Below are 17476 nucleotides of genomic sequence, written 5' to 3'. Positions count from 1 at the left end.
ACAAACAGCAAATCAGACTGTACTCTGAAATACCTGATGAGCCAAATTGAGCAATTTTAAAAATAATTTATTCATCTTTATATACAAGGAAAAAATGGAAGTAGAAAACCAAACATGAGTAGAAAAGGGAAATGTACAAGAGTATCTTTACACTGCATTGAGGATGTCTCCTGCTCCTTCTTCAGAAATATAACTTTACTCTGAGTCAGGAAACAGGCAATACTTTTAAACTGTACACAGATGGACGGAGCGCTGTTCACCTCTGAGTGAACGTGACACTCCTGACTGATCAGTCCTTGCCCGGCAGAGAAGGAAACCATAAAAGATCTGCACTATTCATTTCCGTAGGAAATTGTCACATATGCTGTCAGCATTATGTATGAGTATCGACGGTTGTGTTTCTGATGGGAGAGACGGGGTGTGTTTGTGTGTGAGGTTTTGTTCCCTCTGCACTCAAGTGCTCGATCAAAGCAACGGGTTAAAACAGAAGGCCTCTGGACATAAAGTCTTTGGTTCATCAATTTTCCATTTTCAAGTCAAGTAAAGCTTACAGCGGAGCAGCGTTGTGGAGCTGTAGGCTTGTTCAGAGTGGAGACGGGGCCCACTGCAACGAGGGTGCAACAGGATTTCTGCTGAGCGACAACAGTAGAGCAGCGACAGCAACAGTGTGCCGCGTAGTCATTTGCCCTTTAGTGAAATCTAGCAATACAGGTGATTCATAAAAAAAACAAAAAACCAATTAAGATTCTAAAATTCAGAAGATACCACACACCACATCCAACTCATCTTGGACGCACTGACGAGAGCAGAAATGAATCTATAAAATATGATTTGGTCTATCATGAAGAGTAAAAGCAAAAAGGTTGGGGAGGACAACAAAAAGTAATGACCATAACAAATAAAGCTGAGTAACATCTCAATACATTGCACAATATAATACTGACATATCTTGTGATAAACCCTATAGTGCTTATGTTAGAGCCAATACATGACTTTGATTAACTAAAGGGGGAGGGAGGGGGGGGGGGGGGGGGGGGGGGGGGATCATAAAAACAACCCAAGCACTTCTCCGTGTAACAATTCAGCAATAATCACGCAGCGATAAGGCAAATAAATAATAGTAATGATAACTAAAACAAAATCCATTCCGCTTTATGAAAGTCAATACGTTATCAATACAATGCGGTAAACACATTCAGAAATCCACACAGAAGCACAGGAAAGCACGTGAGGAAGTTGGTTATCGTTGTCTCAAGCGGTTCAGGGATGTGATATGAACGTTAGACTGTGTGGAATATTAGGCCTTATCAGATGATGATGGTGAAATTACACAAATAAGTCTTCCAGGGCCAGGGCACTGATGAATCAATTTTATACTCATTTTAAAATCATACTGACATGTCACTTAATTACTGAGGAGGGAATCAAATGATGTTCTTGCAAGAAGGGAGAAGTATATCTACAGAGCAGCATGGCTTAAATAACACTATATTCATGATCTGCCTTGCTGATGAAAGGAAACACGTTTTCAAGCTCAGACACAGACTAAAAGCCAAAATGTGTGTATAAAAGCTGGATAAAGCATTATATGATTTGGTTTTCATAGCATGTGTTTTGCCCAAGCCCTTCGCCGCACTAACAGCCTTAAATCTGCTCACCCCAGGAACACTGATCTGCTTTGCTTGTTGTCCAAAACCTCTGTGTTCCACACAGAAAGGAACAGACGGGCTTAATTTCCCAACTCAATTTCCCGACTCTCCTCAGACACTTCCGGGCCTGGACTTCAGCAAGGTCAGGGAGAGTTGTTGCATGAAAAATACATGAACAGAGGTAAGAAACTAGTCTGCACTCGCAACAGTGGGTTCCTCTCTGAGATAATTTTCTTAGAAATTTTAAGCTTCTTAAGAATTACATAGAATTCATACCACGACTGCTTTTTACAGGGAAACTCGAGAAGGAGGACAAGGCTTAATTGATAGAAAAATAATATCTTGTACACTCTTATTACATTATTGAAAAATTTATCACAAAATATCTTAAAATTATATGAGGTATGAAAATATGAAACACCTCTTGTTCACACAAACAGGACTCCACACTTACTGTAGGCTCAGACACACATCAGTGCATCTTGTAAATGGTCCATGGCTAGAGCATTGTTTTACATTACACCTCGTGCTGTGGCATGATTATCAATTATACTCAGGTTTCCTGTCTGTGAACTGATTCTGTCACGGTTTGCATTAACCAGATGAAACAATGGAGTTTTCTTGTCGGGACAGCGGAAAGGTATTGTCTCAAATTGCACTTGAGTAAAGAACAGTTATAAAACATCTGGCTTGGATTAGAAAGCATCGGACACAGCACATTTTGGTAAAGCAAGGCTTGTTAGGAGCTGTCAGACTGACCTGACCTGTCTCTGGTTGTGCTGTGATGGCTGTGTGAGGTGGGCTGTCTTGTCTGTGCTCTCTTGGTAACTTGGTATCCGCAGAGGCTCTATTGGACATAAGGGGCAAATCTGAAGAGTGAATAATACTGACTCTAAGGACCTGCAGGAGAGGTACTTCCTATGAACACACATACACACACACACACACACTCAAAATAAAGTCTATTTCCAGTCTGCTGCTGCTCTTCTCTTTCACCCCAGTGTCCCAAGATCACAGGTTTAAGACCAGAGGAGACCCCTGGGCTTCAGGACAAGGTGCAGTCGTAGGTTCCCTCATCCTCTCCCTGCTCCTCTTTCTGTTCAGGAGCACAGTCCTCAGAGGGAGGGCGGGAGAAACCTCCTGCAGGTTCGAGAGAAGGCAGAGCCAGGCCAAGCGGAGCTGCTACTCCTCTATTGTCCTCAGGTCGTGGCACCACAGCACCTCCCAGCCCTTCAGAGCCTCCGAGTTTGGAGCTCTGGCTGGTGGGCTGGAAGGCTTCAGGCTGCACCTGTTCTGACGCTGACTCCATCAGCTGCTGCAGCTGTGGCTGTATTAGGTTGAGAAATGGTTTGTATCCCAGGCTGGAAAAGGGTATTGCGGGTGTAGGAGTGGAAAAGGTTCGTTTTAGAAGACACATTAAACAAGCACATTCTGATCTTAAAGTTTCAGTATGTAACTAGCAAAAGCAAACAAAAGGACAATTAACAGAGCTGAAAGAACCAATCACACATATGGACAGTCACACATCATACCCACCAGTCAGTGGAGGCCCATGTGTCAACAGCCAATAAGCCATTTCTCACACTCTGCACAGTTTCTTGGGGGACCTCTGGGCTGTCCAGGAAGCCAATGACCTGCTTGATGACATTTGCATCTCGCAAGATCAAACCGATCACTACACACCACTCCAGACAGCCCGCCTCCATGAACACGTGGAGGAGATACCTGAAGACATGGAGAGACAGCTGTCCAATCAATACTGGTTGTGGTTTCACGTTGAAAGCAATCAATTAATAAAACAACAGTGGACTCACCGGAGCTGCACCTGCGACTTGTGTGGGCCTTTGTTGGCCAGCTCCATGGAGATGTGCTCAAGCTCAGCCTGGCTCAGGCTCAGTGTGGACGAGTTTTCATCAACCATCGTCCAGTCGCCATCCACCACTGAGCTAGTCTCTGTCAGGTCCGTGGCCGAGCCGATACTGTACTCCTCCACTACAGAGATGAGAGGAGAAGGAGCACATTAAAAATAAAAACTGGTGTCTGCTTCACAAATTAAAAACAAGTCAGTAAGAACAAAAAGTAGATCAGAACCGTGACTGAACCTTTTCAGGAAACAGGTCGGACAGGGATCAACTGCTCAGGTCTTATTACCTTTGTTGGTGAGCAGTGACAGGAAAGCATCATGTGTCTGTGGTGAGTGTTGGTTGGAGTGGGCAGACGAGGCCGTGTCCATCTCTTTGGCGCTCTGCCCGAGCCCGTCTAGCCAGGTGTGGTTGGTGGGATTTGTCGGCGGCAGCGCTGTATCCATGTCGCTGTTCAACAGGCTGTCCGCTGACTGCGACTTCAACAATCGAGTGCTCAGCACTTAAAGGAGCAATGAAAAAGAGCAGGAGTTAATGGGATAAAAGAACATTTCTGTAAAACTCAACCTAAAATAAATCTAGTTTGGTAAATTGGGGCAGCACAAACCTTCATGTTAGTGTAATGGTAATTAAGGTAGTTAATGTGCTTATTGCTAAAACAACTTCATTTAACAATTCCTTATTGTTGACAACGTGTTCATCTTTTGTGTTAGCCACTACTACCCACTACTACCCTTTCAAGGGTGATGCTTTCAGTGGTGTCGCCAACAATAAAAATAAAGAAACTTTTAATATAATAGAAGCAGTCTGTGAACAGACCAATTTTCCTTTTGGTCTGTTACTCTGAGAGCTCCTGTATTTCCCGGATCCCGTCACTCACCTGTGCGACACCGCCCGTTCTTCAGAGGCGAGTTGAGGCTTCCCACAGGAATAACAGGGAATGGCCAGAGAAAGTCCTTATGGAGCCTCTTCAACGCTGAAACAAAATCATCGACTCGAGCCACGCGGTTTCGCTCGCGACACAACCAGCCGATGAGTTCAAAGCCCAGCTGTGCGGAGAAGCATCCCAGGTCACGAAGGCGTACTTGCTCCAGGAGGTGGCGGGCGTGACGCCAGAGCATCATATCGATATACATGTTCTCTGCACACTCTACATCACGACTGGAGATTGAGACAGAAACATTTAGATGTTTAGATTTAGATTTGCTTAAAACAAATACATATATTTACAGTCCATCCTGCTGTGTGTTCATACCCTTTAGCAGAAGGTCCAGTGGGCATACTGTAGGTTTTCTGCAGGCTGAACTTTCCTGTAGTGATAGAATCTGCCGACTGCGACAAACTGATGCTGCGATTTCTGAAGAACTCAAAACCCCCAGTTGAGCTGGGTTCCTAAATCCAAAGATACATTTCAGTTGTTACAGTTGTTATACAGTAATATGAAAATTAGACCAACTTAATCTTCTCACCTGAGTGGTGGGCGTTGGGGGCGGAGTATCCATTTCCCCTGAGCCAATGGCTTTGAGGAATCGGATCATGTGCCGGCAAAGATCCCATTTGCCCTGTTCGAGGGCTGTGTTGAAGAGCAGAGTGGCGTGCTGTCTGCTCACTGCTGGAACCTCCATGTTCTTTGCAAGGTGGGAAGGAAAAGAAAATTGACTGAACATTTTTTTTTGACATGAGACCCAGGATATTATACATATTGATTTTATTTGGGATGGGACAATAAATGAGACCTGGTTTTACATCGAATCTTCCATTATCTCTCTATACGACACTAAAATGTTTGCCTTATAATAAAAAAATCTAACTTAACAGATGCATGTTGTGTGCGTTAGCATGACTACCTACCTGCAGTATAATGAGATACGAGGCAGCTGTATCCAGGTCTTGAGCCATGAGACACTCCTCGAACAGATCCTTGGGGTTTCCCACAGCAGCAAAAAGGTAGTTCCACAGGGCGTACTCTGTCTTCCTGGCACAATGTACAATAGTCTGAAGGAAGAGGGGGAACTCTGTGATGAACTTGGCCACAGTGGGCAGCAGAGGGTCCGGGATGGGCTCCCGTGATGTTGCTTCTTCTTCCAGCACGACATGCACCATCAGCTCCATGACGTGGGGGAAGTAGGGAAGGGAGGCACATGACTGAGCCAGCATCAAAGCCTGTGGGAGGAAAGGGAACATTAACACTTGGAAAGAATGAATTTGAACACAACCAGAGCCCTCACATTTCCCATTGTTTAAGTGTGGTTGTGCTGAATGCTGCCCTGGTCTCTCCAGCACTTCTTTATTAAGCAGAGATCATAGGACAAGAACTTTCATTTACCTGTTCACCCAAGTTGCGAACAAGCAGCTGCCTCAGGATGTGGTGGAGGTAGATCTGGGAGGTCCTTTCTACTGTACAGAAGGGAAACACTGCCTCCAGCGGCTCTGAGGACCCCTGCAGGCCATCATAGAGCACAGTCTCATTGGTCGCCCCCAGTACCAGGGCATCTTCAAAGAGCACGGCGAGAGGGTAGATGTTGATGTGAAAGGGCAGCATGATGCGTCTGGAGAGAAAGGAGTGGGGCTTGCGGTGGTCTCTGGGAAACAACGGCAGCCAGACTTTCATGCCTGCTTCACCGCAGGACAACCACAGGGCCTCCAGCAGGTGGCGCTTCTTCCTATTGGAGCGACAGGTGGTCCACACATTCTCCACACACTGGGCCAGAACTACAGGAGGACAAAATGGTAGCTGTAGAGAGAAAGGAAAACACTTACAAAGGGAATCCTTACAAATATATAAAGCCATTTTACAAACTAAAGCAGCATGCTTTAGAAGACCGTAACTACCTATGTCAGTTGTAAGTTATAATATTTCTGAAAGAACTGAGCACAGGGGGGAAACAAGCTCACTGCACAACACATAAGAACACATGATTTCACTAAAGCAAAGTGTATTTACAAAAGTAAGTTACAACCAAAGTCAGACTAGTGATAAAATGTGGTTACTGCTTATTTGCATACAACCTATATGATTAATGCCAAGCAACAATACTTCATTTGTCGAGCAAAGTTAAAAGCTCAGTATCCACAGATGAAAGGTTCGATTTCAGAAAAGTGACATCAACTCACCAGCTTCTTGTTGTTAGCAGGAGTCTCTTTCTCTCGTACCTGTGGTCCTGAACGGTCCCTCTGCAGCATGATCAACTGGCCAGCCAGATTCAACATAATGCTCTCTGCCATGCAGGCCTAAGATGGACACACATAAACCGCTAATGCACATGCCCCTGTAGAAACAATGTAGCTGAGTGTGTGTTTGCTCCTATGTTACCTGCTGCGGGGCTTTGAGTGTGATACCAGTCTCTGTGCGCACGGACGTTAGTGTGACAGAGACCACGAGGGCTGGGTGAGGGATGTAGCGAGACATCGACACCTCCTGCAACAACTCCACATTGGCTGATGGGTTTGGACTGGAATGTCAAATGCAAGTAAACACATTGTAAGTAAAAATCATAGCATTAAAGTAGAACCACAAATGCACAGCAAAGAAACAAATAAAAAATAAAAAAAACCGAACTGTTTTAACTCTGATATGTTTGAAAGAACTTTTGGTATGACTGTCAACAGCTTAGAAGATTCTCAATGTCTGGCCATGTATAGTCCTGGCCAGACATAAAGCTCAGGCCTTGTTCTGTCATGTGATGAGTTCTTAGGTCAACAATTTTTAATAAAAGTCTCTTTTCTACAAAGAAAAGAGAATCTTAGTTAATCATCTCAGTGGGTAAACATTTAGGATGTAGAAGTTATCAGGCACATCATCTTGAATGCTATTAAAAAAAAAAACACAGAAATTTCAATCAGTAAAATAAACACACACCAAGAAAGGCCTGCAACAGTTGAAGTGTATCTTTAAGAAAAGACTCAGATATGTAACACTGAATACGGTGGCGTTCTGAAGTTATGACATTAAGGTATAATGTGTGTACAAAAACACGTACCTGTCATTCCTCCGCTCTAAACTATAGAGGCAGATGGAGCAGTCAGCTCTGAACAGGATCACCATGTCTCTGAAGACGTTGAGCAGCAGAGTGTCTGAGTGCAGCTTAGTGACCGAGGCAAAAGCATTGTCCAGGTTGGATGAGCGTTGATAAAGCCTCAACTAGTGTCAACAGAGGAACACAACAGGGAGACAACAGGGAGACTTTACATCAAGATTAACGCAACTACAATCATGCAACACATTGACAGTACAATAGTTTGGAAGTTGAGTGGTCCTCTGGTCTTACCTGTTCTTGCTGGTCTATAAAATTGTAACAGGCCACCACCACAAAGTCATTCCACCAAGCCAGTCCTCCTGTCACTGTCATGTTCTGCTCCTACAGAGGAAAATATTTACTAATGAAATAAAATAATACTTGTACTTTTGATTTCTATCCTCCAGTCTATAGCATTACATACCTGAGTGATGTTTCCAAACAGCTTCCATTTCCTGGTGAATAAAGAGTAGTGTGCAAAGCCCCGCCTTCCTGCTACAGCCATGCACTGGCCTGCTGTGTCTATGGCTGCAAACTGCGAGCGCACACACGCGCACACACACACACACATGCAGGCACGTGCAAGACAAACAAAATTATAATTTCAAGTGTTGACACAGACTACAAATATACACAGAAAACTACACAAAAGATCATTTTATAGACATTATATTGCCCATAATATACATATTCTCAAGTTTATATTGTTTATATAGCCATACATCATACAAACTGGGTTTCTTAGGCTCACATCATCTGAACCCCTAAACTCTCCCAGACGAAGGCCTATTTTACTGTATTTCAGAAATATTTTTCCTCAGCTCTCACATCATGTCCAACAGTAACTGTGTATGTACATACACTTGAGATAACAGGATGATTGCTTACTTTGCAATCACCACACTGCTGTGTAAACTCAGGAACACCACAGCTTCAGTAGTCTGAGCACATATGTGGTGAGGTGATAAGTGTAAGTGTTCTGATCTGCTTGTAGTAGCAGGTGCTTATGTATTTTTCACACAGCATCATATATTTAAAGCTAGAATGATCAGTACACACAGGAAAGAACAAAATCAAAAACAATCTGATAAATGTTTTTGTGAGTAACAACTGACACAGACACATATGGTAAAACGTACCCGTATCGGCCAGTTGCTCTCCAGGTATGTGCTGTGAATCTAGAGGAAATCAAAGAAATATAAGAAATACAAGATAGTGGACCATACTTCATATATAGTTTGACAATTTTGCGTCCTTACCTGGACCACATGCCAGTGCTTGTGTCCCAGTAAAGTGCTAAGTCCCTGAGAGAGAGAGGAGTCGGGGTTGGGTGGGTGGTGTAGCGGGCTGCTGTCACGTGTGTGTAAGTGTGAGTGCGCGTGTGAGTCGGAGGTGCTGTGGACCTGCGTGGGGTCACCACAGGTCAGGTAGAGGCGGTCTTCACCATGGAGCAACACCTGCTCCTGATTACTCTACAGATGAGAGAGGAGCAAATGGAGTATGAATAATGTGTGTGTGTGTGTGTATGTACATTAAACTAACAATTTGTTTCCAGCATTCCTCTCACCGTGCAGGGGTTGACCGTGAGGGCACTCTTGATGAAGTGGAATTGCAGTATCCCGGCCTGTAAGAAGGACTGACGAGGTTCACCCATCTCCACTTCCTGCTGTTCCTCCTGCCTCCTCCTTTCCTGTTTGTTAGGGAGCACCCATAGGTGGTAGCCCTCTGCTCCCCAACACTGGAAGGGTAGAGTTCAACTTTCAGTATGCATAACTGTCTCATGCAACCTTTCACATTGAATAGGCAAACTCTCTACCAAACATATTACAAATGTGTAAAAAAAAATCATTTAAATATCCACACAATAAAACGTAATAAAGAAAACTGGAGCGGATGAAATTAATTGTGACGTACATTTCGTTGTTCTACTTTGCTTGTTAAGTAGGGGCTGAGTTTTATCAGAATGGATAACAACACAAATACCTGGATTTTAACTCTATCATGTTTACTGTGATTAAATATTGTTATTTCAAACTGTTAAAACTCCACTAACCATAGAGCTGATTTTAATGGGATCCTTCTTGGTACCATCAGAACGATAGCTGTGGGAAAAACCAAAATACAGATAGATGTAGATATATTAAACAAAACAAACAAATGTTAATATGAATTTACATTAAATGTGCGTGTGTGTACACCCACGCAAAGTCCTCTCCAAGCGTGCAGATGAGATGAGCTCCAAACACACTCCACAGTGATAGGCCACCACACTCCCATGTTACCATGACAACGCTGCAGTCAGGTGACCAGCAGATCAGCTTGACTGGGCCTGTCTTATTATAAATATCTGAACAGAGGAAGAAAAAAAAAAAAAAAATCTAAGAAGTTGCATGTCTGCCATCCTTCCTTCACTAAACATTTGCAGCAACATAACCAACGAATCATTGCTGTCTAGTGCATGACTTTAAAACATGATTTAAATCACCTAGAATTTGTTTTTTGACTAAGAAATAAAGAAGAGCAAATTAAATTGGTTCACCCCCGTTGGAGTAGGCCAGTTGTCTTTTGTTTTTTTAAGTACTGAAGAAGGGCACTGAGAGACAAAACAATCCTGTGTGTTGTCGTGGTCTGTTTCAGACAATGCCAGGTGTTTTTATCTTGCTGCTACTTCTTCGTACAGACAGCAGACAGACCAGTCTCTGTGCAGGGTCACCAAGTTAAACTTAGACTATTAAACACCTTTTTAATACAACATAGAATGGAATATAATACTTGTTTCATAACATAATCTGGTTAAAGCATGAATGTCATCAAAAAAAAAACAGCAGAGATTGAACAGAGATTCTGTATTTTCCAGCAGTACATAGTAACAGCTCATATTGATATAAGTAAATGAATTAAAATCAAAGTGTAATGAATAAACAGCAGATAACTGGTGGATAGAAAAATCTGTTAAAAATAACTGATTAGTTCATTTAAGGCTTAACTAAATCTTTTTTTTTTATGCAATCTGCCAAGTTTGAGCTGTTGAACTTTAATGACTTTAACCAGCAGTAGTATCAGTACTTGCTATAGGTCTGATGCTACTGAATATAACGCCACAACAAACTGAGTCAATGAGTGAATTCTGTGAGCAAAGTCCACTGTTGAAACAATCCTGCTTTTAGTTCTTAAGCTTGTAACATCTATGGATATCTTGAAGTTGGATACAAATACATTTACATGAACACTGCAGCTTACATCAGACAATAGAAAGGTCTGCAAGTGAATTTTATGTCTTTTAGCAGCCTCTAAAGTCATTTTTGAATAATCTAATGCACTGACATTTCATGCCAGTTAAACCACTAGGTGGAGTTACAGTTTTAAATCCTATTACAGATATGTGTCTGAAACAGATGTGAACTAAGGGGAAGAACAGGCATGTATACCCAAAATGGTATACACAATGGGGTGTAAGCGATACCTGGGTAATGTTTAGGTGTGAGCTCCAGTTTGTGGGAGAGCTGCATGGATCCTGTTGTAGTGTCTATCATGTAGACCAGCACTGAGCCGCTGTAATGACAACAAAGACACACTTAACAGCCATAACGTTTTGCCTGTGGGTGACGTGTAGGGAGTAGTATGCCTGTGCACATTCACGCACATACTGGACCCCCCAAACCAACCAACAATCAAGGACAGTGTCTGAGTAATGTGTTATTGTAATTACTGTCACATTATTCAGCTGCTGTTCACTGATCTTAGTGACATTTGCCCTTGAGCAACACACATCAGAAAACTTTTACTTGCAGGTGTGTATTCAAAACTCTATATCACTAATGTTCAAAAGACTCATATGACAATGTTTAACTTGACCACAGGTTATACAGTGAGACTGTGATTTTAAGTTTGACTTTATCTTACTCTGTGCAATAATTACAGACAAACACACAAAAAAAAAATCTAAAGAAAAAGATGGCAGTGCAAAAAAAATCCTGCCAAGCTGGCAGATTCCACAAACCATGAAGACTTTCTGACAAGCACTTATTAGGCAGCCTGTGCAAACACAGGCTGACAGATTCTCACACTGGACACACACCACATGGACAACAATCTCTATAACACACAGATGCAAGCAAACACAACTAAGTTGACGTCCCAACAATGAACTGTAAAGATAGCAAAGCACATACCTGGCGGTGCCAAAGGCCATCAGTCTGTACTTGTTGTTGACAGCCACACAGGTGCCATCTGTGACGTCTGCAGCCCAGACACCCTGCAGCTGCTGGACACACGGACACACACACACACACACACACACACACACACACAAATCCTTTAGGAATTACAAACTAAATATATGTATGAAGATGTCAGTCACAAGCCAGGACATTGTATTTAAATAAACAATTTATATTTACCATAACTGTTTTCTAAATGATACACGATGGCTGACTGCTTGGAAACAATTTTAATTAAACTTTTAACATTTATATCTGGACTGACTTTACTTTTATCTTGATGGTGACCTCAACACCCACTGACCAATTTCAAGAACTGAATTTCTGGCCAGAATTTGAGGACAACTTGGTAATGTTGAGTTCCTCTTGCCATCGCTACTAAAATCAATCCAGAATAAAGTGATAGCTGAATGCCCTGTAGTGATCATAACATGAGATTAAGTAAAAATATTGCTGCTCTCTTTAGAGAACATAAAAAACTGAGCTGCATCATAAACTGTGGTTACTGTTCCTCATGACATTAAATCAAACTTTACTGAAACCACAAAAGGGCATCATCTCCCTAATCTTGAAACTTGTAAACACGGCATGCTTGTTTTGCCTCTACTTGTTTACTGCTTGCACTGTTAGCGTTTACAGTCTTTATGTTGATTTCCATAGTAAATGCTGTCTGCAGGTTTTATAAAGACTAATCAGAGACTTTTATCATTTTTTCAGTGACATTAATTTTTCATAATTTGGCTTCCATCCTATATTTATCCTTTGGGAAACTGTGCATGAATTTAATTATAAACAGTGCGTGTGTGTGTATATGTGAGTATCCCTACATCAGCAGTGATGGTGTTGCTGAGCGGTGTGATAAATCCTAGACGTCCATCACTCAGTACAACAGCATAGCCGTCCAGGGTCACACAATACTCCATACAGCGAATATACACTCCCTCCAGCTCCAGAGATGGACCACCTACACACACACACAGATACAACATTTTTGAAATATGCTACCTGACAAAGAGACCAAATCAGGAGCTGAGGCTAAGATGGTATTTGGCATTTTTTTCAGTGAGAATTCAATAAAGATTTTGAAACGGTAAAGTTAATCTATTATGGAAAATCTTTGTAATTGTTTTCCCAACAACAGCAAGTGATTGAAGCTCTGTTTATGCTGTATACGACAACAGAATCAGGTTTGCTTTTTTTTCCGTGTTTTTTTCTGTGTTTAGCTCTATGCACTAGTGTTCTCTAACCTCGTGCAGACTGGAGGTCCAGTGAGAAGGGGATTGTAGTCAGGCAGATTGCCTTGTGTCCGTTGCTTCCTTGCCCGTCCCAGTGCAACACATGGAGGTAGCCGTCTGCTGTACACACGAGTAAGTCCTCCTGGAGGGACTGCAGACTGGTGGCAAGGCGAAGAAGAAACATGGAAATGAGCATTTCAATTAAAAAAAAAAAAAAGGGGGGGGTGGAATACGTAGTAAAAGAAAAAAGGCAGGAGTAGTAGGTGGAAGGGTAGGAACAAGAAAAAAAAGCAAATCACTGTCATAAAAGGCAACAAACGGTTACACAGCTTCATTGTGTGCCAAAAATGATGAGAAATGTCGGAAACGACACAATGGGACACCCAAGAGAAGAAAAGCTAGTGTCAGAAAGGAGAGACGCCAAAGCTGCAAAACACAGTGGACTTTTACTGTGGAGGAGGCAACAACATTTTCTGTAGTTTGACAGCAGGAGACACCCCACTCATCTCCTCCACAATCAAGCTGTGCCTGTAAAATGCCAACAGAGTGCTCTCATTCAGATGACTACCCTGTAATCTCTGTCAGACAGTGTGGACAGTGAAGGAGAAATGACAGATGAACACAGGGGCATAGAAGACACACGCAATATAAACAAAAATATGGACAAAAGAAAATTGAGCAGTAAGCTGGTGGAGTGACAGTTCTTGTCACTTGGCAAACAAAAGACAACAAGGATGTGTGGGTTATAATAGGGAAGGTGAAAAACCAGAAGAATTGAAATAAACAAAGACTGAAGCACCATAAAGGAGATAACAAAGAGGCAGTAGACAGTGGCTCTTATCTAACTGACTCCAGTGTTGTTCTTTGGACTTGGTTATTTCTTCTCATTTATTTTATTATAATTCAGGGACTAGGTTTTAGAGATTCTCATTTAAACCCACCCGAGCGTCTATTGCAACAAAGAACGTGGGATCTCGTAGTCAATTTTTCCACTGTGTGCATGCAGCCTGCATAAAGTTAGATGATTGCTTTGAAAGCTTTGCAGTGCTGTGAAACAATGGGAGACTTTTCTAATGATGTGTAACGGGATGTTTCTAACAGCTGGTGGTCCTGTAAACCCAGAAACTGGAAATTAATCTGTATAATCTTACATATTTTTAAATTTAATTATTCAGACCTGGAGCAATTTTGCAGATCATCTTAAACAATTTCAAACAATGTTGATCCTGTTCACACAATATGAACAAACAAATTCATCCCTTAATGTATTACGCAGCGAACTTTCAAATAGGAACACTTAATTTAGTTTAACAAACATGAGCATAACTCTGTCAGGTTTAATGAAACTGCTCATCAGCCTGATTAAACTGATAACCTAGGCTGATACAAAGTGATGAAACCTGTTTTGTTATTGTCTGAATAAATAACACTAAGAAAATCTATGAAGATGATTTCAATCAGTTTAAAGCTTTTAATTTCATCCACCTAACACTGAAATCAAGAATGTTTCCTACTGTTTTTCTTTTCATTAATCAACACTAAACCCTACTGGACATCTCTATTCACCTGTCCATCATTCTTCTCCTCTAACACCCGCATTTTCTGCAGATTCATGTATTCCCCTCTGCCAGGCTCTATGTTTACAACTGACAGAGGGTAGGACCAAAGCTTCCCACTGCACCTCATCTATCGCTTGCTGCCAATGCTTTCAGTGAGAGGCAGGAGAGAATTTTTTGAGCTATTACTCTGAGCCAAATGTCCTTCACAGATACACAAAGAGCACAGCACTTTTTTGCAGCTTCCACAATGGCCAGAATTCATGACATTTCCACCAGATAAGTGCTTGAGCAAAACAACGCTAATGCGGGTTAGTGAGGTTAGCGTTTACTTTAAAAAGTTAAAAAAATTTATCTGTCAGTAGATACTGAAAGGCATACTGATAATAACTGAGCTAGAATAACACTGATTTTGTTTTGGTTTGTGTAGTTAAAAGTCCTTTAAGGACAATTTCCAATTATTAATTTTACCATGAGAACAAAGTTTACAGTATATACAGCGGTGAAGCTGTGCACAAGGGGAAAGTCAAAAGCAAACAGGATCTCTCACACTCGTCTATAGTTTACAGGAAGCAGTCACATTTAGGATGTTTCAGTTTGTATGTATGTGACAACTAGACAGCATCTACCTGGTGATAGGAGCCTCCAGATCCACAGGTTTTTTCATCTCTAAAGACAGGGCAGGGGCACATTGCTCTTCCTTATAACCTGGCGTCACCCTCACACGGGCGCTTCCTCTGTGCAGACACATGAATACAAATACAGATGTTAGTTTTACTGGTGAGGGGAGAAAGTGCTTGAGTCTCAACTCAGAGAGCAGAAAAAGGATTGCTTGATATGCCCAGACTTGCCCCACCTCTCCTGGTATGTTGTCTAGGAATGTGAAGCGCACACATCCACACACATTGATGACACCACAGCATATAAATCCCACACACAATTGACATGAATAATACAAAGCAGAGGCACAAAAATATGAATACAGGATGAAAGAAAAGCAGGCAAAGAACCATGTGCACAGACTTTTTCATGCTTTTAAGGAAAACCCTAATGCTGCAGAGTACAATGATGTTTTGGTTTGGTGTGGAAGAACTTTATTGACCTCAACTGAATCAGCACCTTTGAGATAAACTGCATCATGGACAGCGAGCTGGCAGCTGCAGTTACTTTCTAAAATTTCAATTACCTGCTTTTCTGAAATATATAACCACAGGAAATTACAGCTCAGGAACATTAAATTCACTATGATTTAGCTGTTAAAAGTTCTGTGTTCCTGCAGCCCCCAACAGACAGCTGCCAGCTCACTTCACACCCAGCATGTAACAAGGATAGTGCCATTTTCAGATATACACTGCAGCAGTACAACAAATAGCTGGGTTTAAGTGTCCATATAAAGGAATCCTGTCTTTGTTTATAACCTGTTATATCATTAGAACTTCTCACTTGCACATAAAACAATAACAAGTTAACAAGGCTAAAATTGTGATATCCACTGTTTCAACTATCAATTCAAACAGCGACTAGTGTTATTCACACTCTGCATATGCTACATTTAACCCATGTATATACAGGTAACATTCAAGATATGAAATAACATGCATAAAGCATGTCTGGCTGCTTCAGTGTGTGTGTGTGTGTGTGTGTGTGTGTTGCACTCACTTCGGATAGACAGGCTCATAGAGGTACTTGTCGTCCCCTCCTCCCACTACATCAAACAGGAGAATGTAGCCTTTAACAGTCTGAAAAAAAAAAGAAAGGACCATCATGAAAATCAACATATTTTCTAAGCCACTATTGTTTTACCAAACAAGGAGATGGAGCTATATCAGCCTGAAAAACAGAGAGCGATGAGAATGGATCTGAAAAGCTTTCATCTTATCATTTGAATGCCATCACAAACTTGCAGAGTCACTCAATTCCCTTTTTTCCACACAGGCAAGGAGAAATATAATTGAGAGACAAAATAGGCTTCAGAAAAATAACAACATCAACAATAACGACATCAACCAATATTACCAAATGGAAGGCAGCAGAGAGTGATTATGGCTACTTCAGACAGTATGAGGCACCAGTAAAAAAGAAAAAACAACCTTAGGACTGTATTAGTTAGATGTTCTATCCTCCTAAAATATGTACTTACATGTATATAATAGCCAACACTGCCCGGTGCATAATAACATGTAGGTCTAAGCTGCTGTTGATGACAGATGGACTGGGTTTAACTGAAGTTGCACACCTATATCATTTGATGTAGAGGTGTCTGCTGGGATTGAGCCCAAGTTACTGGAACATTAGTATCACTTGCCACACATGAATTTCCCCCATAGGGGATGAATAAAGTATCTATCTATCTACACACTGACAGCAAAGGACTGTTGATCAGTATTTCATGCTTAAATTGTTTTATTACATCTTTAGGTATGAGCAATGCCAAAGTAAACAAAAATTAGTATGCAGACGAAGCGATGCTTGACATTTTCCTGCACTGCACAATCCTTAAGCTGAGCTGCCTGTTGATTAATTTTGACAGCTGAGTTTATATTGGCTAAAAAAAAAAAAAAAAAACACACTGAAATGAGTCTATTTATCTTTCTGCATCAGCTCACTGACTATATACAGCATATAAGCCTAAACTGCTGCTTTCACTGATAATGATTCTCATAAACAAATGTGTCATAAAAGTCAGGATTTTAAATTGACTGAAACACTAGTACTCCAGGTTCAATTCTGCTCAGACTACCTGTCATGCTAAAATACTAGTGAATTACAATACTACTCAAACGACTGAAATTGAGCCTGTAGACTGAAACACAACACGAAACCTGATCTAGACTCCGCTGTCAGCAATAATGTGCTGTGGTTTTGCAATGGCAGCAGATAAAAACACTCCTTTGTTGCTACAGAACCACCCAGAAGTGTATGAGTTCGATGCACAAAC

At 41.6% G+C, this 17476-nt stretch overlaps 1 protein-coding gene across 1 annotated transcript in view; it reads right to left on the bottom strand.

Moving 5' to 3' along the window:
* Positions 1-50: 50 nt before the first annotated feature.
* The window catches only part of ric1 (RIC1 homolog, RAB6A GEF complex partner 1), a 29595-nt gene continuing 12169 nt past the window's right edge, over positions 51-17476 (bottom strand). Inside the window, exons 3-27 of the mRNA XM_026297510.2 lie at positions 16198-16277; positions 15168-15275; positions 12995-13140; positions 12575-12711; positions 11700-11791; positions 10991-11079; positions 9730-9874; positions 9581-9629; positions 9095-9265; positions 8787-8999; positions 8667-8705; positions 7952-8062; positions 7780-7869; positions 7492-7652; positions 6825-6963; positions 6626-6742; positions 5838-6245; positions 5363-5674; positions 4981-5139; positions 4767-4903; positions 4392-4672; positions 3801-4013; positions 3464-3641; positions 3186-3374; positions 51-3010 (exon numbers count right to left, since the gene is read on the bottom strand). Coding sequence (XP_026153295.1) covers positions 2695-3010; positions 3186-3374; positions 3464-3641; positions 3801-4013; positions 4392-4672; positions 4767-4903; positions 4981-5139; positions 5363-5674; positions 5838-6245; positions 6626-6742; positions 6825-6963; positions 7492-7652; positions 7780-7869; positions 7952-8062; positions 8667-8705; positions 8787-8999; positions 9095-9265; positions 9581-9629; positions 9730-9874; positions 10991-11079; positions 11700-11791; positions 12575-12711; positions 12995-13140; positions 15168-15275; positions 16198-16277 — 4080 coding nt within the window. The 3' untranslated portion in view covers positions 51-2694. The remainder of the gene's footprint in view (positions 3011-3185; positions 3375-3463; positions 3642-3800; positions 4014-4391; positions 4673-4766; positions 4904-4980; positions 5140-5362; positions 5675-5837; positions 6246-6625; positions 6743-6824; positions 6964-7491; positions 7653-7779; positions 7870-7951; positions 8063-8666; positions 8706-8786; positions 9000-9094; positions 9266-9580; positions 9630-9729; positions 9875-10990; positions 11080-11699; positions 11792-12574; positions 12712-12994; positions 13141-15167; positions 15276-16197; positions 16278-17476) is intronic.

This window comes from Mastacembelus armatus, chromosome 12 (assembly GCF_900324485.2).
Source record: "Mastacembelus armatus chromosome 12, fMasArm1.2, whole genome shotgun sequence".
Classification (NCBI taxonomy): Eukaryota; Metazoa; Chordata; class Actinopteri; order Synbranchiformes; family Mastacembelidae; genus Mastacembelus; species Mastacembelus armatus.
Note: the sequence above shows the minus strand (reverse complement) of the source record. Positions and strands in the feature narration are given on the sequence as shown.